General features: G+C 50.9%; 1 protein-coding gene across 2 annotated transcripts; it reads left to right on the forward strand.

The window, feature by feature from the left end:
• The first annotated feature begins 12,038 nt into the window (after positions 1-12,038).
• Aen (apoptosis enhancing nuclease) lies at positions 12,039-22,097 on the forward strand. 2 transcript variants are annotated; one of them, XM_006970038.4, is made up of 4 exons: positions 12,039-12,133; positions 14,925-15,525; positions 19,155-19,355; positions 20,203-22,097. In XM_006970038.4, the coding sequence occupies exons 2-4, from the start codon at positions 14,989-14,991 to the stop codon at positions 20,440-20,442; spliced, it is 978 nt and encodes a 325-aa protein (XP_006970100.1). In that variant the 5' UTR covers positions 12,039-12,133; positions 14,925-14,988; the 3' UTR covers positions 20,443-22,097. The 2 variants fall into 2 exon arrangements, with proteins under 2 accessions (XP_006970100.1, XP_042134302.1); XM_042278368.2 differs by lacking the exon at positions 12,039-12,133 and adding an exon at positions 12,207-12,367.
• The last annotated feature ends 35 nt before the right edge of the window (positions 22,098-22,132 follow it).

Raw genomic sequence — 22,132 nt, forward strand, 5'->3', positions numbered from 1 at the left:
ACTCGCCAGGTCCCTGTCTGGAGGTCAGGATCCCGCTACTTAAGGTCCCTGTAGCCCCTCCTGAGAAATCCAGCTTCAGCGCATTCATTCAGCATCAGAAGCTGGACAGCACTCCGCAGAGTCCCAGGGGTCGGTTCCCACATGCTGCTCAACCTGCCAGACCCGTGCCCACACTCCCGCAGAGACCATTCAGACGAGGCCAGGAGGTGAGACGCAGTTTGTAGAGGAAGTGGGGCGGGGGGGCGGGGGGGGGCGGTCGGCGTTCTCATCTCTCCAGGGGTTCTATGTCGCCAGAGGAGAAACAGAGCTAAGCTCTGGAGACGCACCCACTGGGTCTGGTAGGGTCCCCGGGCACTAGTGTTCTGTGAAAAATCACCACATTTGAGTCTTTCTCCTCTCTAAACCTTACTGGGAGTAAATGAAGGGAAAAAACAAACCATGGAGTTGGAGAGAAAAGATACCGAGGCTATGGTAGAAAGTAGTACATAGTGTCTGGGTGCCAACCTTTGGGTATAGAGATGTCTGCCCAAAATGAACATCCAGGTACACATTTTTTTTTTTTATCTGAAGAAGTCCTAAGAGCCTTTGTAGAGGAGCACAGATGATTGTTTTGCCAGGGAGGAAAAAGCCAGGGAGGGGGAGAAGCTGTCACAAAAGGGCTAATGGAGGTGGGGGAGGAGGAGAGCAGAGCGGACAGGACGCCAGCTCTAGTGTGGTTACCAAGCAACCACCCGCAGCCCCTGCTTCCTGTTGCCTTGGTAACAGTGAATGGAGGGGCTTTGGCTACTGTTTATCTGTGAGCACCTTGATTCTCTAAATGAAATATCTCCTGGTAGCCCCTGCCTCGCGGGCTGCGTGGGAGTCACCACCATTCCCATGTACTGCTCTAATGACCCGCGAGGACGCCCTAGAAGGTGATTTTCCCCCTTTAAGTCAAGGAGTTAAGACCCCCGAAATCCTTCCCACCTGTACCCCAGCCCACTTCAGAGATGTAATCATAACCTGCCCAGCCATTTTCTAGGGACTTGCGGTTTCGGGTCCTCTCATTTATCCCTTTATACTAGAGGAGCTGATTGCTCATAACCTGCTCCCCTACACACACACACACACACACACACACACACACACACACACACACACAGTGTACACACCTTTTCCCCTTTAAATGACAACAAGAGGGATACAAGGATATCGTTTAAGTGTGTCTGCTGTAGGTACAATTGGTTTGGCAGCCCCCTCCCATTCTTTACCTGAGAGATGGGTCTGGATTCTGGCTTGCCTCACCCCTGAACTTCGCAGAGAGTGGAGCTTAGGTAGCCATGCGTCTCCCTTAACAATTAGTCTCTAGCACTGCAGCACTGGATTCAAAAGTCTTACCTAGTTTCTCTTTGGCATTGGCTTCCTTGCAGATTCTGTTCTCGGGCCTTTTCCCCTGTCCCTGGATTGGCAAAACCTGACTCTAGTTTGCACCTGCCGACATCCCTTGCCTGCATTCATTTGTAACATGTGGGTGGGGAATCACCGTACCCACACATTTTCAAAGGTGACTGTAGCCTTCTTGGGGCGGGGGGGGGGGTGAAGGGGAAAGGGAAATGCCTAGGAAGTTACCAGCGCAACCTGTTTCATGCATTGATTGATCTAGAATAGTTCTCACTAAGAGCCAAGAACTTGCTGCTCCCAAACACAGCCACATTTCACACACGGCTGTCACCTGCTCACACAGACAGAGGAAAGCTTCCCATCTCAGGCAGTAACTACCAGGATGCCTCACATCAACAAATGCAATCACATTGCCATTCCTTCATCCACCACCACCCCCATAGTCCTAATACAATCTTATGAAGACCCATTCTAAGTTGTCTATATTTTAGTACTTATTTCTCAAAAAGCCCATTTAGATATAGTATGGAGGGCATTTATATCAAAATGCCTTTCTCTTCCAGGTTACTACAGAAACTTCCTTTTACACCAAACCAGGCAGCTGGTCTGCTTTTTGTAGTTTTCTGCTCAGAGGACTGCCTTTCCTTTCCCAGTTCTCTGGGCCAGCTATCACTGATCGCATCAGTAATGCCCCATAGCAACAACAGTCTTTTTACTTAAAAATTTATTCCTTTTTTTCCCCCTCATTTCCTTATGGACAAAGGATTTACTTTCCTTTCAAGAAGATAACTTAGACCTTATTGGCTAGAAAGGAAGAGCCAGTCTCTCATTGGTTGGTATGTATCACCTTGTCAACCAATAAGAGGATGCCATTTATCCTTTACTGACTAGCTGAGAGAGCAGGGTACCCAGAATGATTGACTCTGCCTTAGTTTTATCCAGTAGCAAAGGACAGGTTCAGAACCCAGGATCAGGGTTTTGCTTTACCTGATTCAGAATGCACTTGATTTACCTGAATTAAATTTTCTGCTTAGCCATTTGTGGCTCACTTGAACATACTCACAGAATACATTGTTCTGGGTTTTTCCATTTTATGATGTTTCATAAATATATTTCCAAGCCAGTATAGGTTATTTCTAGTATCAGTACACCAGGGGTGCAAGGCTATGAAATCCCTGGGATTACAGATTTGGTCCTTACGTGTGAGGGATTTATGAACATTTGGAGGACACAGGATGGAGAAGAGGCAGGAAATGCTGCCTCACCTGTGGTGGGCAGGCAGCTCTGTGTTTTGGACTCACTCTGCTCAGCCTTGGTGCTCTGGGATGGTTTTGCTTTTGTACTTTGGCAGCTTGACGGCTGCCTCTTTGGGGTGGGAACCAGGAGGGATGGAGACAACAACTCTAACACAGTCAAGGAGCAGACTGACCACTGCCCAGGAAGCCTCCTGGCAGGTAGGTGGTGAGGGTCCCTGGAACTGTACTTGGGTAGGCCAGCTTTTCTGTTACTGTTTGTTTTCTTCTTCTCTGCTCCAAGCCCTGAAATGCTGGTGTGGATTTCCACGTCTCAGGAAAAGAGGTGGGTCAAGGGAGTCCACTGAAGATCCTCTTCCTCTTGGACAAGCACGCCAATGACAGCCTGGAGGATGCCTGAATGTGAGTCCAGACTCCGTTTGTCTCTCCTTGGTTCTTAGGAGTAGACGGACGCCTGACCAGGATTTTGCCATCAAGGGACACCTCTTTCGCCCCCTCCCCATGCTGTGCTGAATTTAGTTGGGACCGTGTGCTCCAGTATGAGGCTGTACTACACTCCCATATTAGGGACTCTGATTCCTCAGAGGTTAGCCACGCTTGCAGCAGAAGCTCAAGACTAAATCTTCCGGGACAGTGTCAAGAAAAGCCCCCTAACTTCTCTGTGAGAATGGTAGTTCAAATCCTGTACCCACCCCCCACCTCGTGCTCTTCCTCCATATCTAAAGCTTCGTAGTTTCCAGCCCGCTTCACAAAAGATACATGAAGGCTCAATTAATTGTTACCATGGTTACATGGAGTGGCCACACTGAGGATTCCTATCACCCATTACTGTCATGAGGTAAAAGAGAGGAGGGGTTTGGGGATCGTTGTCATGGAGGAAACCATGGAAACCAGGGTTGCTAAGGGGACAGCTCTAAATTCAGAGGGAAGAAATGAGAAGTGGGGAGGGACACTTAGTGGGCTCAAGGGCAGGTCACTTTTCCAAGACGTAACCCTCGGAGACTATAGCAAGGGTCTGGGTACCCTGCATCTCCCTCCAACTCAGAGAGAGGCTGGAGTTCAAGAATTTCAGAGACCACGAACCACCATCAGGCCAACACCATCCTCACTGGATCTACCAGGAGAAAGGCAATCGAAATGCACTGGTCCCACTCACACCACGCAGTCCGGCTGCCTCTGGACTCTGCTGCTTTTGCCACTCTTATGCCAGGCTGGTTAGTAAGAGCCCCCCCCCACTCCCTTGGGGAGCTTAGTGTAGGGTGGTGACTCAGTTGGTGGCTTTTGAGTCAAGGGTATCCAAATCCAGGTCTGCAAAGGGGTATCCAGATGGCTTCTGAGATCTGGAAGTTTTCTTTCATGTCCTTTAGCATGTCTCTTATCACCTGAAGGTTGTACGGAGGTCTCTAAGAAAGTTCTGCATCCTCCAGAAATCCTGTAAGTATCAGCTTTTCCTGTTACCCACTCGTGGCTCAGCAGCCCAGTTACACCTGTTCTTTGGTCTGCACTGGGGTCTCTGCAAACCTCAGAATGGTCCTGGGTGAGGACTGGGGACACATTTTTGCAACCTCTGCAAGGAACTCCTTGGAGTTCAGTTGGGCCTGTGTAGAACTGTGCCCCGTCCCATCCCATGGGCTCTGAAGGGGTTGGACCCAGAGGCCTTCTCCAAGCATCCCCATCCCATCTGTCACTGGCTCTTTCCATGTCCAGGCAAGCCCTTTCCCAGTCGAGATGAACAGAACAAATCAAAAGATGGAGGGGGGGTGGGGCAAAAAGGGAGAGCTAGCAATTAAAAGGCAAAAGAATTAAAAAGCGCCAATCGGGAAGGGGAATAATCCTTCAGCTGCAGCAGACATACAATTAGGCCATGGGCTCTCGGAGTTGCCAGGATATTGTGGCTTTTCCTAATTAAGGAGCGGATGTGCCCTGCCCATGCAATTAGAGGCTAGCTCGGGCAGGAGGGGCCTTGCCTACCTCCTATCAATGCACTGCAAGGGAAATTAACCAACCATCCAGCCCACATCCCCTGCCCACTAAGTCCCACTTGAGTCTGGGTTGTGGCGCATGAGCTTTGGGAGGATGTTCACTCTGGGGACCCTTGGGGAAGGGGAGAAGAGGCCTGGGGTAGGCACTACTTGAAGCTCTTTCTCTTATCCTTGCTCTGTGAGAGCACAGGGTTTTGTGATACCTGAGGAGAAGAGAGAGACAGGCGCCGCCCACCTGCTTCCCCGTGAGAAATAAGATTTCCCTATGATTAAAAGAAGTGTCTTCACTGTGGAAAAATAGGGCACTCCAGGGGGAGGAAAAAATAGTAGGGAAATTATTTCTCCACCATTTGGAGCCAGAGACTCTAGGGAGTCCTGGGGTGTGCGTGGGATGTGTGTGTCGGGGATGTGTGGGGGAGTGGGGTGGGGGGTGGAGAACATAGGGAAAGTAGTGGGAGTGAGGATAAAAGCTGGCCTTCCTCACAGGCATGCCCAGCTGACGACGGGTGGTGGGCCCAGAGGTGGTGGTTAGCAGGGCCATGGACAGGCCAGCCCCGTCTGGAAGACTAGTGATTTTGTTGTTGTTGCTCTATACCCAACAACAAGTCCCAGTCTACCACATGGTGCTGGTCCTCTCGGCAGCTGCGGGGAGGCGTGGGAGCCCCACTTCTGGATGTATTTTCTCTCCACCTTCTACGTTCCCCAGCAAACACCTCCAGAAAACTTCCAAAATCTTCCTCTCGAGCCTCAGCCGAGGACACCTCAGGGGGACTCCTCCAGAAACAAGGACATTGAGTCTTAGAATGGGCCAGAGGACAGGATGCATGTCCTCGGGGAATGGTGAGCTGCTCTGTGCCCACACACCCTCCTATGGGCTTACTTCATTCACCCTGCAAGCGCCTCCTTGGTGAGGGGCACCACGGGGCCAACGCACAGGCTCACGGAGGGCGGATGATAGTATGTACCAGCTCAGGCACATGTGCTCCTCACCTGGGGGTCCAGGTGATTATTACCTTGTGGACGGGGGGGGGGGGGGGGAGCACCCGATCCTGGCTGGTCCGGAATGTCTGTGCCTGCCCGTGGGAATGATGATACAGAAAGAACCTCCTCAATGCCAATCCATGCCATTTTGGAAGCCCTCTCCCCTGCCCGAGCTGGGAGGCCACCTCAATGGCAAAAGTAGTCATTTCCCCACAAATGCGATGGTGGCACATGCCTTTAATTCCAGCACTCAGAAAGGCAGAGACAGGACAGCCTGGTCTACACAGTAAACCTCTGTCTCAAAAGGAAAATAAATAAATGGAGGCAGGGAAGAAGGAAGCCCTTCCCAGCCCCCTCCCCCAATCCTCTTTCTGGATGTCATGTAGCCCAGGCTGGCCTTCAATGACCTATGTAGCTGAGGATCCTGATCCTCCTGTTTCTGCCCCCTGAGTGCTGGGATTACAGGCATGTGCAACCATATTTTGTTTATGCAGTGCTGGGGGCACAAGCCCAAGGCTTCTCTCGAGAGAAGCAAGCACCTTATCCCTTGAATCCTTCGTCCCCGTTCTTGGCTTTCTCTTCTTTTCCTCCTCTCCCACTCTCTGCCCTCCTTCCTGACATTCATTCATTCACTCATTCTTCCGCAGTACTAGAGATAGAACCTAGGGTCCTGTGCAAGCTAAGCAAGTGCTGTACCCGTGTTACACCCCAGCCCCGCCTTTCCTGGTGCCCCTGTCTGGAGGTCACCTTGCCCTAAGGTGGGCACCAAGTCCTGAGGTGGACACCCTTGGTGGAAATAATTTTCTCAGCAACAGCTCAAGTCCCTTCTCCGGTCCCCTCCATGCTGAGTCACACTGTCGTGCTCAACCCACGAAGCAGAGCACGCTATGGCACCTCACACCGAGATTGGCCCAGGAGCCATGCACCTCTAGAAATCATAAATATGTACCCTCTGGCTCAGCTCAGCTCAGCAGGACAGTAACTAACACTTGGAAGCTGTGTGACCTTTGGGAAAGGCACTTAGCCTCTCTGAACCCTGTCACTTCACCCCGTTGTCAGCTTCCTCCTCCAGAGGGCTCCTTCCAATTCCCAGCCTCTCGAGTTTCTCCTTGCTCCAGCCCTGCCAGGAGGCAGCCAGTCCTATTGAAAATCTCATTCACACTTGAGAAGGCTACAAATTGGGTCACTCAGCAGGCGTCCGTCCTGCAACCAGAGGCGGAGGGTATGTGCAGGCGCGGAGGAGTGTGCCACAAGCGAGAATGTGTGGAGCTGACAGGAGAAGGGGATGGAGTCTCTCCCCAGATGCCCTCAGCCTCCAGGGGTGACAGGGGGGTGAAAGGACTTCCATCCTATGTTCACGAGGCAAAAATTTAGGAAGGGGAAGGAAGGGAGGCATCTCTCTGATCTGAGAGCCGAATGAGGCCACCTCTGTGGGTGTGGAGCAGAGTCCGGGCTCTGAAACCAAACTCCTCAGTCTCAAGCCTCCTTCCCCTGCTTTCCCACTGTGTGACTTCAAGACAGGTCCTTGTCACCTCCGAGCAGCATATGTTACTGACCCCATCTACCTAGCTAGGCGAGGGGTGTGTGTGTCATAACACACGGTGGCATTTGGGTCTCTCTTGCCTCTTGTCCATTTCCTTCCTCGTCGGCCTCAGTCACATCTTTCACTTTGGAGCCACAAAAAGTGAGAACCATATCTTTCTGCGAGCCTCTCCTCTCATGTGGTTTTATCAGCCTATTTAATATTAACCTTCCCCTTTCCCAGGGCAGCGTTTTGTCTATTTCAAGCCAATCAATAAATATACTAAAAAATGGAGTTTTATCAAACCCCTCCTCACTTTAGAGATACAAATCAAGGCTTAGCTGACAACTTGGCAAAATAGACAACTCTTTTACTTTCTAAGGTAAGGTGATGTCTTAGGAGCTTTTTTGTCTATTTGTTTTTGTTTTGTTTTTCGAGACAGGGTTTCTCTGTGTAGCTTTGTGCCTTTCCTGGATCTCATTCTGTAGACCAGGCTGGCCTTGAACTCACAAAGATCCACTTGCCTCTGCCTCCCAAGTGCTGGGATTAAAGGCATGCCCAGCCTTTAGGAACTTTACAACAGAAGGGGTCATTGACTCAAGGGTCAGCTCATCAGGGTCTCCCTCTTTAAAAATCAACACCTCACTGTCATCCTAGAGCCTTTCTCCAGTTACTGATGGAAGCAGATGCAGAGATCCACAGCCAAGCACCAGGCCAAGCTCCAGGAGTCCAGTCTAAGAGAGAGAAGAGGGATTCTATGAGCAAGGGGCATCAAGATCATGATGGGAAAACCTACAGAGACAACCAAACCAAACCAGTGGGAACTCATGAACTTTAGACCAACAGCTGTGGAGCCTCCATGGAACTGGACTAGGCTCTCTGCATAAGCCAGACAGTTGTGTAGTTTGATCTGCTTAAGGGGCCCCCAGGCAGTAAGATCAGTATCCATCCCTGATGCATGAGCTGGCTCTTTGGAGCCCACTACCTATGGTGGGACACCTTGTACTGCCTTGAGGCAGGGGGAGGGCCTTGGACCTGCCTCTACTGAATGTACCAGGCTCTGCTGACTCTCCATGAAAGGCCTTACCTTCTCGTAGGAGGGAATGGGGGCTAGGTTGGGCAAGGGGCTGGAGGAGCGGGAGGAGGGAAGAGGAGGATCTGTGATTGGTATGTAAAATGAATAAAATTAATAAAAACAATATAAAAACCCTTAAAAAAAAAAGCGCTTACGTCTGGTAAGATCACCGCACGCTCGTCTCCTTTAATACACAGGGCCGCAGCGCCCTCTGCTGGTCTCTGGGTACCTGCTCTTTTGCGGCCATTCTCGGTGGGCCAGGTCAAAGAACCAATCCAGGCCTTCTAAGTCAGAATCTTGGGCTGTGACCCAAATGTCGATAGTTTTTCAAGCTCTCCAGGATCAGCCGAAACTGAGGTCCCCTGATTTAAGGATTGAAAAAGATGTGGTTTGGAACAGAACAAGTAATAGTGGGGAATAAAAGTCTCCAGATGGAAGCACCCTAGTCTTGCATGATAAAAAATAAAATGTGGTATTAACCTCGGGCCTAAGAGTGCTACACATTCTCAGGAGTTGGGAGAAGGACGATGGCACCACAAATGTCTAGGTCCAAAGTCCAGCTCAGGCACCGTTGAGTTTGGAGTGCTGTTGGAAGAGGAAGCCAGGTGAGTAAAGTAAGTAAATGATTTACCTGTGGTCCCTTCAGACTCTAACAGCAGAGCTTGAACTTGGTCCTGCCCTGTGTTGTAGCCACCACAACATGTACAAAATTGCTAGACCCCACCTCTGTGCTTTTCATTCAGTGAGTCCAACCACTTCCCAGGTAATGCCTATGGCTCCGGCATATAAAGAACCACCACTCTGAAAACCGACCAGATGAGCATCCCCTTTCAGGTCTGCACCCAGTTCAGCATCAAGGGCATCCCCACAGCACCCTCAGCTGTCCTTAGAATGGGTACACAAGAGCCAGGCGGTGGTGGCGCACACCTTTAATCCCAGCACTTGGGAGGCAGAGCCAGGTGGATCTCTGTGAGTTCGAGGCCAGCCTGGGCTACAGAGTGAGTTCCAGGAAAGGCGCAAAGCTACACAGAGAAACCCTGTCTCGAAAAACCAAACCAAACAAACAAAAGAATGGGTGCACATGGCAGGTAGGACAGCACATTGTGCATAATTTGCAAAAGCAAAGTATCAGTTCTTGCCATGTGGTGGTGGTGGCGGCGGCGGCAGCAAAGGCTGCGGTGGTGGTGCGCACGCCTTTGATCCCAGCACTCAGGAGGCAGAGGCAGACAGGGAGATCTCTGAGTTCCAGGCCAGCCTAGTTCCAGGATAGTCAGGGCTATAAGAGAAACACTGTTTCAAAAAATCAAAACAAAACATCAGTCTTAGGTCCCAGATCCTTCCCTTCTACTGGCACCTGCCCTGTAGCTAAAGGTAACCTTGATCTGCTGATCCTCCTGCCTCCACCTTCCAAGTGTTGTGATAGGAGAGGTGCACCACCACACCTGGTTCATGTGCTGCTGGCATCAAACTGTGCTCCTGATGGAAAAGATGGCGAGGAAGGGGCCCCTCGAGGTGGGCCATGAGCAGGGACCAGCTCACAAAGTTTCTGTTATGGAAAAGCTCCAATCCTTCTGGAAGGAGGCCAGGGAAAGTGAGCTCAATGACTTAAGAAGTGAAGATTGGCCTGCTATCCACAGTCAAAATGCCAACTGTCCCGAATGCCTGGGACCTCCATTTCTTTGTTTGCTAATATTTTTGTCATAAATCTAAGTAGTCATAAAGGATGTACCAGGAATATTGACATCTTAAAAAATGTTTAGGTCAGTATGATTGCTCAGCTGGTAAATGAGCTTGCTGCCATACCCGACGACCCGAGTTCAACACCCAAGGACCCTCATGGTAGAAGGAGAGAAACATGGTAACAAGGAGAGTTAGAGTTATCTGCCCTACACACGCACGCACGCACGCACGCACGCACGCACGCACGCACACACACACACACCATAAAATATATGCATGCAGGAGATAAATTGGGTTAGTAGAGTGCTTACATACAGGAAGCCATAGGTCCCATCCCCTGCACCTTATACACGGAGTGTGGTAGCACATGCTCATAATTTAGTGCTTTTGGAAGGTGGAGATAAATTCAAGGTTGGCAGGCCATTAATCCCAGCACTTGGGAGACAGAGACGGGTGGATCTCTGTGAGTTCGAGGATAGCCTGGTCTATAGAACAAGTTCCAGGAACAGGCTCCAAAGCTACAGAGACAAAAAATGTTCAAGGTTATCCTTAGCTGCATAGCAAGTTGGAGGCCAACCTGGGTTATTCGAGACCCTTTAAAAAATGGGCTGGTGAGACGGTGCAGGAGGTAAAGGTGCTGGTTGCCATGACTGACGGCGTGAGTTGGATTCCCAGAACCCACCTGCAGGAAGGAGAGATCAACTCTCACAGGTTGTCCTCTGGCCTGCACACCCACTCCATGGCATGTGCATACCTACACAGATACAAAATAAATGTACTGAAAAACAAAAGGCCAACAAATTCCCAATCAACAAAACCCAACATTGGCAAATAAATGCAACCAAACCTCCATGGTATAGCCATTTTGATTTTAACCTTGTCAATCATTTTTTATTTTGTTTTTGAGATGGGTCCCTTGTAACTCAGGTGGTTTCCACCTTGCGGTGTAGCCAAGGATGACCTTTGCCCTCACCTCCCAAGTGTTGAGGTTACAGGCATGTGCCGACACTCCCCAGTACATTGTCTTTAAAGACATTGTCTCACTACGTAGCCCTAGCTGGTTATCATGTCCATCACATTATCAGTTTTTAAAAACACATAGAAAGACTCTTGGGCCGGGCAGTGGTGGCAAAAGCCTTTAATCCCAGCACTTGGGGAGGCAGAGGCAGGTGGATCTCTGTGAGTTCAAGGCCAGCCTGGGCTACGGAGCGAGATCCAGGAAAGGTTCAAAGCTACACAGAGAAACCCTGTCTTGAAAAACAAAACAAAAAAAAAAAGACTTTTGGAACTGACTATCTTGACTTTTACCCCAGCACCACACTCCAAGAAAACTACAATGGTTAAGAATTTCTCCCACCATTTTCAGTTCTGGAAATGGTTTTCCATAAAGAAACACCTCTTTCCATAGAATGAGCTAAAATTCATGAGTGCAGTAGTTTTTCCATGTCCACGAGACACTGGTTTTGCTCATCCTCCTCAACTAGAGGACATTAGGTGAACTTGATGCAAGGAAAAAAGAAAATGTAGGGGCAGCCTAGGCTACATGAGACCCTGTCTCAAAAAAAAAATCAAATCAAATAAATATTGAAATTAAAATATAAATAAATTCAAAATTCAGTGCAGAAGAAGCAAATCTGATTTTTCAAGTTTCTCATAATACTGCATATTATTATTATTATCATTATTATTTTATTTTTTATTTGGGGGAATCAAGCCAGGGCTTCTCTGTGTGGCCCTGTCAGTCCTGGAACTCACTTTGTAGACCAGGCTGGCCTGGAACTCACAGAGATCCTCCTGCCTCTGCCTCCTGAGTGCTGCTGGGATTAAAGGCGTGCACCACCTGTTAATATTTCACCGGATTCTCCAAACCCCGAGGCGGGAGGGGCTGCAGTCCTGACTAGGCAGATGTGGGTGTGCTACCTGTGTCATTAGCTCTTTGGAGGTTGAATTTCACTGGGCATTAGCTCAGAAACCGGACGCCTTCACTGGCGTCAGGGACAGAAGAGCGCATGTGTCATTTGGCCCTTTACTAACCGAACACCGCCCTCTCCCCGCACAAGCCACGCCCCCGCCGGTAGCCCCTCCCTTCCTGGTCTGACACGCCTACTCGAGGCAGACCAATCAGAAGAGGCCTTAGGCGGGCGCTACGGCCCAGCGAACCAATAGACGGGCAGCCGAAGCCGGGCTTGTCCGGGCAAGCAGCCGCGTCGGCCGGCAAGGACTCCACGTGTAGGCCAGGGAAACGCGGCAGGGTCTTCAGGTGAGCTGGGGGCCGGCCGTGGGGAGTCCCGGGCCGCCGGTTCCTGCCGCCAGCCGCTCGCCTCTCTTGGGGCGGGCCGGTGTGCACCCAGGCCGGGGTGCGGCCTCGCGCAGTCCCGGCCCGGCTTGGGGGATGTGGGCCTGAGGGGGCGGCTCCGGCGAGGTCCCGCAACCGGTGGGGAGCGCGGGGCTCTCCTAGTACTTTTCTTTCTTCTTTTTTTTTTGTCTTGGTCTGGTAAGCTTTTGGGTAACATCGGGCACCTTATTGCGCCAGGCTTTCCCAAACTTGAGGGTGGGGTCTCGGGTCCTGTCCCCAGACTTTGCCTTCTGCCTAGGGCTACCTATTGAAAGCTCGCGTTAGCGGTTAAGGGACAGTGACTTCCCGGGGTCATCTGGTTATTTCGTGCTAGAATTGGTCTAGGCCGGCCCTCAGATAGAGACCTGGTCTGCCAGCAGGCCGATGGCCCTTAGGCCACTGACGATCCTGGCTTTGCAGTTTCTTGGGAGCCTTCTCATCTGGAATCCTCTTGGGCCAGGGACCCTCACCTGAAAGCCGAGTGCCCACCATACTGACCAGAGTTAAGATGAGAAAATTGTGTACGTGCCGTTGCTGAAAGGGCTGTGTCCTCCGAATGCTTCTCTCCAGCCAAATTGAGCTCCATTCAGGGCTGCAAACTGTAGGAGTGGGTCCCCTTGGTAATTGTTGGTTCTGACACATCCTTAAGGCCAGGGACTATAGGAAGTGACCACTTTTATCTCTTCAAATTCAAGGCCACGGAGACTTTTTCTCAAGGGAACCTAATTTTAGCTTCTTTCAAACCTTGCCAGCAGGAAACATCTGCCCTCCCTACCCCCCACCCTCAAAGTCCACGATCAGCACTGGTCCTCTAGGCCGCTTTCTCTCCCATTGCTGGGCTAAGGCAAATTGAGATTCTGAATTTGTCAGTTCTGAGACGGGTATGAGGAAGTTGCTGACAAGCTCTTTTTAAGATTCATTTTTATTTTACATGCATTGGTGTTTTGCTTGCATGTATGTCTGTGTGAGGATTCTGGATCCCCTGGAATTTGAGTTACAGACAGCTGTGGGCTGCCATGTGGGTGCTGGGAATTGAACCAGGGTCTTTTGGAAGAGCAGTCAGTGCTCTTAACCACTGAGCAATCCATCTCTCCAGCTCCAACAAGCTCTTTTCAAGAGAGAGGGCACTATTTGGAGACCGGATGAGCAAGTTGAGAGCAGATGAGTCAGCAGGGGTCACTGGGTCTCCCCGCTGGCTGAGTGGCTCAGTACACCTCATGCAAATGCTGGCATCAGCAAGCACAGAGCTTTTCCTTTTTCCTCCCCTCTGCTTTTGCTACCTATTCCTGTGCTACTCCTGCCCAAACTCCTGGTCTAACCTCATCCTCCAGTCAGGTAGCTGTGATGTCCCCTGAACCCCTCCATTCTCTCCCTCCTTGTATTGAGCCCATCCTTGGGTCCCTTCCACAGGCTCAGCGTTCCCACTCTACCTGTTTCCACACCCCCTGCTGCCTAGCTGTTTACAGGCCGCACCACATTCTTGGCTCTCTCTCCCTGGCTCTTGGCTTTGTGTTTTCTGAGCCGCCCTTCCCTCCCTGGGCTGCCTGGGAAAACATCTGCAGCATCCTCTCTGTTGCCAGGCCCTCCTGAACTCAGCGTTTCTTCCTGTTTTGGTGTCTGCCCCCGTTCTCAGGTTCCCTTTCTGTTAGTCCCATTGCTCTGTGGTTCCAAGGACATTGAGCTCTGTAGTACCCCCCAGGCCCAACGCTGGGTGGCCCAGCTTGGACTTCTGAAGAGAGTCTGCCATAAGAGAGGGGTAGCAGACCCAGTAGGGCGCTGCAGCTTGCTGACTTGAGGGAGCCCTGCGGAAGACTACCTGTTGAGTGAGGAGTGTACAAGCCAGTGTCTTGCGGTGCACAGGATAAATTTCTCTGCTCTTCTGATAGACAGTTTGTGCCTACTGGTCCACCTGGGTGTCTCGGGCCTCCCTCACTTGACCAATAGACTGAGGACTCCGGAGTAAGAGTGGCTTGTGGAAGGACCACAAAAGTCAGTGGCACAGCTGGGACCCCAGAGAACCTCCTTGCAACACTGGGGAGATGCAGGGGTTCCTGAACAGCATTTGGTGATACAGAGCAGCAGCTGGGTCTGCAGGCCGGGGGTGTATTTTTGGAAGAGCAGTGAGTCCAGCTGGAGGCAGCTCTGGCCTGAGGATAACTGGCTGCCCAGTGTAGGAAAGAGAGTCGGCCTCGCTGGAGGAGAGGAGCAGAGACCTGGCTATTGAGCCGTACTGTGTGAGGTATAGGTCAGACATGGGGGCACAGCAGTTTATAAAGACCTAGGTTAAACCTCGCTCTGCAGAGTTCAGACATGGGGATCCTAGATGGGTCGTGTTCAGCTGCAATCTGTTTCTGTGACCTTTGCTTCCCTGTATCCATAACCCCAACAGTCTGGTAAACTACTGCTTTTAGAGGTGAGCTTGACTCCAGATTCCTATCAGCCTTTAACCAAGTTACTCAGCCTCTGGGCCTCACTTCTTTCTGTAGGACAAGGGTGATGATACTCTGGTGTCAGTGGGGAGGTAGAAGATTCCATGTAACACTTGTAGAAGGAATTTGCCGGGGGCACGTGTGGCATGCGCCGTGTTCCGAGTGCAGTTCTTCGTAAAGGTGTCTGAGGTTCAGTCAGGTACTTGAGCTGCAAATACCACGGGATAAGAGGCAGGGTGGCCTGGCATCCTCCTCCCATCCCCTCCCCCTATGTGATCTCTCTCCAGCACACTGCCCCGTTGGAAGATAGCCTCCAGGGCTCCTCTCACCCCTCGCTGCGAGCTGCCTGGCATGGTGCTGGGAGAAGCCCCTGAGTCTACTCAGTGTCCACCCCTCTCCGGCCTGAATTCCAAGGATGTGGTTCGGAAGAGACACAAGAGGAGAAGCCGGCAGCACCAGCGGTTCATGGCCCGCAAAGCCTTGCTACAGGAGCAGGAGCTGCTGAGCATGGCTCCAGGGCCAGGCTCCGGCCCTCTGGCCTCCCCGTCACAGACACCAGCGGACACGGAGGCTTCAGGCAGCAGAAGGCAGCGCCCCAAGGCCAGATCTGGCCGTGGTGGCCCATGCAGGAAAAGGCCTGTCCCCAGAGAAGCCCCAAGGCCTGGGCCCAGCAAGTGTGTCGCCATTGACTGTGAGATGGTTGGTACAGGCCCCTGTGGGCGGGTGAGTGAGCTGGCCCGCTGCTCTGTGGTGAGTTACAACGGAGACGTTCTCTACGACAAGTACGTCCGGCCTGAGATGCCCATCGTGGACTATCGCACCCGCTGGAGCGGCATTACCCGCCAGCACATGCGCAAGGCCATCCCCTTTCAGGTGGCCCAGAAAGAGGTGAGGACTCCGGGTCTTGTTTTGACCCGAATGACAGGTTGGGGAGGGAAGCCCTGGTTTAAGTCACCTGGGGGGGGGTGTCCTACAGAAGTCACTTCACTTCATCCCACATGCAGTTCCTCTTCCAGAGAATGGGATCATAGAAATCCAAGGGCTGCTGCTAGAAGAGCTATGTGAGAGGTAGAGGCACAGCTTACAAAAGGTTTGAAGTCTGTACAGTTCGCCTGCAGTTCTCAGTCAAGGGCCGCTCTTCCAGCCCACCTCCTTATGGTTTCTCAGTGCTGGGAAAAGTGATTAGTAGTTGAGATCCGCTAATATACTAGGAGTCTGCAAAAGCATCTGACCATAGGAAACAGTGAAAGCCTTGTAAGTAGACTAGGATCCTTGCCCCGGGGTCTTCGTTCGGTAAAGATTCCATCCCATAGATCTCTAGGGCTCTGACATGGTTGTCTGAAAATCGTAGCTAAGATGGGCATGGTGGCGCACACCTCTAGTCCCAGCACTGGGGAGGCAGAGGCAGGTTGATCTCTGTGAGTTCAAGGCCAGCCTGGTGTACAGAGTGACTTTTAGGACAGCTAGGGCTACACAGAGAAACCCTGTCTTGAAAAAAAACAAAAAAACAAAAAAGAAATCATGCTAGGCAAGCTTGCCCCACAAATTAACCAGAGTTCATTAATCAACAGAACCATGCCTAGCCCTGTACTGGTAAGGGGAAGCTCTTATTCGTATCAAAGGCTGCAGTCGCTATCTTCAGGACTATGCCCCCAGCTTATCTGCTTGCTGACTCCAGGCCCTCCACACCTGCCCTATGCCATGGAAATGGTGTTCAGGCACAACACTGAGTTTGTTGGTATGTGCATATATATGTGTATGTGTTTATAAGGATTATATTAAAAGAATATATCTTAATATAATAAAGATATATTTATAAGGAAATGGTGTTTAGGCACAATGCTCAAAAGACTTGGTGCTACCACAGACACAAGGAGACCTAATTAAAATGGCACTGCAGTTTTGCCTAGGGTTCGGAAATGCAAGAGACAGCAGTAATTGCTTGTGGAAGCGAGGGCAGGATGCTGCTGCTGGGGCTGTGTGAAGAGGGGGTGGAGTTTCTGAGTCTGACACTGGTAGACTGCTGTGGCTCAGCACCCAGGCAAACACACAGTTGCTGGCAGATGTTGGAGACGTGTAGTGTTGGGTGCTCTGGGTTCTACTCAGCTGGCAGCAGTTTCTGCATTCGTGTGGTGTTTCTTCGGGAGTAAAATTATGCAGAAACCAAGGTGAAATTCACATCCTAAGTTGTACCCTATCACAGTTGTATTAGAACAAATACACATTTTCTTTTTTTTTTTTTTTTTTTTTTGGTTTTTCGATACAGGGTTTCTCTGTGTAGCTTTGCGCCTTTCCCGGGACTCACTTGGTAGCCCAGGCTGGCCTCGAACTCACAGAGATCCACCTGGCTCTGCCTCCCGAGTGCTGGGATTAAAGGCGTGCGCCACCACCGCCCGGCAAATACACATTTTCAAACCGAGCACTAGAACAGAACTACTTTTTAACGTTTCTGGGTTATTGGGATTAGGAAGGTTTGGGAAATACTGATAAACCTCATCTTGTGACCTTTGTCACAGTGGGCTGGCGAGTTTTGTCAGCTTGACATAAGCCAAAAGTCATTTGGGAAGCAGGAACTGAAAGTGAGAAAATGCCGCCGCCGCGCCCCCCCCCCCCCCATTGACCTGTGAGCAAGCCTGTGATGCATTTTCTTGATTGATGATTGATGTGGGAGGGCCCAGCCCACTGTGGGCAGCACTACACCTAGGCTTGTGGTCCTGTGTAGATGTAACCAACTGTCTTATTAAATGAGAAACACAGAACCAATGCAAAGAAGAAAGCCAAGAAGTCAGAACTAAGAGCTAAAAACCTTACCCTTCTCTCATGGTGGTCCTACCTCTCTGAAAGAGACCTACTTCCTGTATCTTTTTTAATAGAGTTTCTGTTCTGCCTTCTCATTGGTTGTAAACCCAACCACATGACCTCCTAGTCACTGCCTGTCTGTACAGACCTCCAGGTCTTCTATGGTTGGTATTGAGATTAAAGGCGTGTGTCTCCAATGCTGGCTTGTATCCTTGAACACACAGAGATCTACCTAGCTCTGCCTACCAAGTGCTGGGATTACATGCACACACCACCACCGCCCAGCTTTCCTATGGCTTGCTAATAGCTCTGACCCCTGGGGAACTTTATTTATTAAAATACAAATAACATTTTAGTACAAATAAAATATCACCATAGTCCTGGGTGTGTAAGAAAGCAGGCTAAGCAAGCCAATAAGCAGCACTCCTCATGGCCTCTGCATCAGCTCCTGCTTCCAGCTTCCTGAGTTCCTTTCCTGACATCCCTCAGTGATGGACTATGGTGTGGAGCTGAAAGATAAACAAACCCTTTCCTCCTCAAGTTGTTTATGGTCGTGGTGTTTTTTCACAGCAATAGAAATCCTAAGTAAGACATATTCCATAATGCCCTAAGCATCAAGTCTTTGAAGACTTGATCATGAGTAGAAGCAGTAGGAAGGTAAGTCTGTGTGAGCTCCAACTCTGATCCCTCCCGTCCATGTTTATGGTTGGTGGTAATCCCTGGAGCAAGTTCACTTGGGCTAGTGGGGGGGGGGTGGGGTAGGTTTGATCTCTCTCCTACTTGATGGCAGGTGGGGTAGGAGACTGGGGGTGATCCCAATATAAAGCTTAAATATGTCTTACCATCTGCCACAAAAACTGTTCCCATACTAATAGGGAAGGCTGTGGAAGGCCAACAGCTGATAATCAGGAGTTAGCAGGCCTTTAGCCCTGTTTCCCTGAGCATGAGGAAGGGAAGGAACAGGTCGGAGGAGTCAGTACACACAGGAGCAAGGAACTGAGTCCTTGAATACTAAGAAGGGCTTCCACTTAGTTGTGTATCTACCAGCGCCAGGCATGGTTCTCTTGGTTTCATTCAACAGGTCTTTGTTGATCAGAAAATGGGAGACTGAGGGAGGAGGGTTGATGTTAGTTCTAGCCTGGACTGCAGAGTGAGCCTTGTCTCAAAAGGACCAGCCCAACAAACAAAAGCAAGTCAGTATATGCTGTGCTCTGGGTGAGCGTCACTGGTCAAGTCAAGTGGAGATTACTGTGCAGGCGGGGAGACTAGATCATCCCAAGAGCTAAGTGTGTAAAATGTGTAAAGGCTAAATCCGTACTTAGAAGGACCAGGGTCCCTAGGTAGCTGAGGATCATGGGAGGTCCTCCAAGGAAGGCTGATGAGCTGAGACCTGGGTGGGTGAGAAGGTCTTGCAGCTAAGAAGTCCCTGTGCCAGCGCAAACTGCTTGGCTCACTCACCTTGAAGGTATGGCTTCCATCCATGGCTTCCTTTGACCTTCGCAGCTGTTCCCTGGAATGCTGAGATAGTATCCCTTTTGCAGGTGCTGAGATGGGTTTGTATTCAAACTTGGGGCATCATGGTCGACCGGAGCTCATAGACTCTCCCCTTCCCCACTGCTGTCTCCCTCTGGAGTGGAGTGGCTCATGCACCCACGCTAAGGGAGCTCAGGTCGTCTCCTTCCTGACATGGGACCTTCCTGCCTCCTCTCCCCTCACAGATCCTGAAGCTCCTGAAGGGCAAGGTGGTGGTGGGGCATGCACTCCACAATGACTTCCAGGCCCTCAAGTATGTTCATCCTCGGAGCCAGACCCGGGATACCACTTACGTCCCAAATCTGCTCAGCCAGCCCAGCTTCCACACCCGAGCTCGGGTCTCTCTTAAGGACCTGGCCCTGCACCTGCTGCACAAGAAGATCCAGGTATGTGGTGCAGGATCTCTTGGGGGATGTTGGGGGATGGCTCATCTGACTTTCGTAGCTGCTGAACTGTGATGGGACTGTGGACCGCTGTAGCCACCTCCTCCCCTGTGTGAATTCCCCAGTAATAGTCAAATCCCACCAGGTTCATCTCTTTCGGTCTTTGCCCACCCGACTCCTGGCTCTATCCTGTGTCCCCATAGGATGTGTTCTGACTCTTGCTGTGTTGGTTTGATATCCATCTTCCAACTTCTGGAGCAGGGATTTTTTTTTTAAGTATGTATAGGTGCTTGGCCTGCATGTGTGTCTGTGTACCACATGCATAATGTGTTCTTGGGGGCCAGAAGAGGGCATCAGATCCCCTGGAACTGGACTTATGGACAGTTGGGAGCCGACATGTAGGTGCTGGGAATTGAGCCTAGGTCCTGGGGGAGAGCAGCCAGTGCTCTTAACCACTGTGCATTCTCTCCGGCCCCAACATAAAGGGCGGATTATTTTGGCTCATGGTTTAATAGGGTCCGTGTGCTAAGGCAGAACATCATGGTGGCATGTGGAGCTATGTACCCCACAGTGAATAGGAAGCAGAGAAAGGACAGACAGAATACTCCCGAGGTCTCTTTCTGGTCCTCTGTTTCCTTAAGCCCCCTCAGTTTCTAGTAGCTTGCAAAGTAGCACTGTCCGCCAGGGAAGAAGTCCACAACACAGCAGCCCTTGGGATATATTTCGTTTCTAAATCATAGCTGCTGGTATTCTGGGGTGTGTGCTCTCGCCCCCTGGAGGCCAGCTTGGCCTCTGGGTTGATGGTCAGGCCCCTTTCACCACACAGTGATGGGTTTGCTCTTGTCTGCAGGTAGGTCATCAGGGACACTCGTCTGTGGAAGATGCCATGACAGCCATGGAGCTCTACCAGCTGGTGGAGGTGCAGTGGGAAGAAGAAGAGGCCAGTAACGCCAAGGCCCATCCTGAGGACAGGGGCCCCGACAGCAGCACTGACGTGGAGCAGTTCATGGAGGACCAGTACTGGCCTGACGAGCTGACCCAGAGCACCAGTGGAGAAATGATGCGGGAGGCCCAGGAAGGGAGGGAGTGAGAGGAAGGGGCAGGCGATGGCACATGGGGCAGGGAGCAGCCTGGTAGACAGGGGCAGAGCACTCCCCTGTCCACATGCTGGTTCCCAGCCCCACCTCCTGCTTCTAAGGGATGCTAATGACACTAGGCAGACCTTGTCCTAGTGCCCAGTGGGTACAGGGAAAGTGTGGAAGGACCTTCCAAGGCTGTCACTGGCTCCCTGAGCCAAGACTTCGGGGTCAGTGCTGTGCTGCTCTGGGGTAAAGCGTCTCCCCCAGGAGTGGGGGGTGCAGTCTGTCCTGGAGCTCCGTCTCCCCCTCTGGCAGGGTGAAGTTCAGTTGTTCTTGCCACCTCTGTTCTTCCACAGATGTGTTCAGGATCACCGTAACCTAGAGTTAGGTCCCTGTCTGCAGTAGGACAAACATTGTTTTTGTTTTCAGGTGTGTTACTGTTGTTTACGTTGCATTTGTTTAACTCTGTGAGGCTGTGTTACTGTGCCTGTCTAAAACACCTGATGGTCTGATAAAGAGCTGAACAGCCGGTAGCAAGGCAGGAGAAAGGACAGGTGGGGTTGGCACAGAGAATATATAATAGGAGGAAAAAATAGATGGAAGAATAAAGAGAAGAGGTAGCCAGAGGAGGAAGCCTCTAGGGGCCAGCCATAAGCTACACAGCAAGCCACAGAGTGAGAGTAAGATTTACAGAAGTAAGAGAAAGGAAAAGCCCAGAGGCTAAAGGTAGTTGGGATGATTTAAAGATTAAGAAAAGTTGGATACTTTTTGGAGACTTTTAAGAAAAGGAGGTATGACTAAACCTCCATGTGTGATTTATTTGGGAGCTGGTGGTGGGCCCCCCACAAAAGAGCAGAAACAACCAACAACACCCGTCTCTTACTTTCTTAGCTCTCCTATGTCCTAAGGGTAACTTTAGGGGACTAAGTTACTAAGCAAGGGCTCAGATCACACCATCCTCTCACAAAGCCTCATCCTTACCGCTACGTAATATTGAGACATTAGGCAAGCCTGTGGCTTCCCCGTGGAGCCTGTTTCCCTCTGTAAAGTGGGGAGAGTGATAGACTACCTCAAGGAACATTTAGGTGCTTTGCATGCATCCTAGTGATGGAAGAGAATGGGTTCTATTCAGGCCAGTGCCTGACTTCTGAGCTGCTATGGCCCGGGGAGGCCTCTGGTTTGGCTTTTCCAGCAGATGAGGTGGGGGCCAGGGCCAGGGCTTTGCAGGGGAGTTCAGAGTTCTCTGCAGGTCTTGTTACCAGCTTTTGGCTTCACATCAGCATCCAGCCACTGTATTTGGGAAAGTGAGAGCGGTAACCCAGACAGGGTCAGAAAGGAAGGGACACTACTGAGTCCACACTTTCCACTGTCAGCCGAGGCCCCGATGCACAAAACCTTAGTCACCGATTGTTTGCTTGCTTGTTCCTCCCTACCAGGGGAAGAGAGCTGGCCGAATCATCACCACTTCTGGCCTGGTGCCAGGGTTAAGCTCTTGTTTCCTTAAAAAGCAACAACTTGTGCCAACCTCGCTGCTGGGTAGTAGCTTGAGGGCTTCATTTGTGGCTTGAAGGGTGGTGGATCTGATAGCCTGTGGAAGTGTACTGTGAGAAATCAGCTTGCTCGTGGTACTGGACCGTTAGTGCAGGAATAAAGCTCAATTGGAAAAGTGGGTGGAGTGATCCTTTCTAAATAGTCAAGCTG

This window comes from Peromyscus maniculatus, chromosome 1 (genome assembly GCF_049852395.1).
Source record: "Peromyscus maniculatus bairdii isolate BWxNUB_F1_BW_parent chromosome 1, HU_Pman_BW_mat_3.1, whole genome shotgun sequence".
Taxonomy (NCBI): domain Eukaryota; kingdom Metazoa; phylum Chordata; class Mammalia; order Rodentia; family Cricetidae; genus Peromyscus; species Peromyscus maniculatus.

Excerpts from the sequence above, each read along its gene's own strand:
- Aen (XM_006970038.4), top strand. The coding sequence starts at position 14,989 with ATGGTGCTGGGAGAAGCCCCTGAGTCTACTCAGTGTCCACCCCTCTCC. Across the intron at positions 15,526-19,154 it reads TTCAGGTGGCCCAGAAAGAG|ATCCTGAAGCTCCTGAAGGG; the intron begins GTGAGGACTCCG and ends CTCCCCTCACAG. Across the intron at positions 19,356-20,202 it reads TGCTGCACAAGAAGATCCAG|GTAGGTCATCAGGGACACTC; the intron begins GTATGTGGTGCA and ends TCTTGTCTGCAG.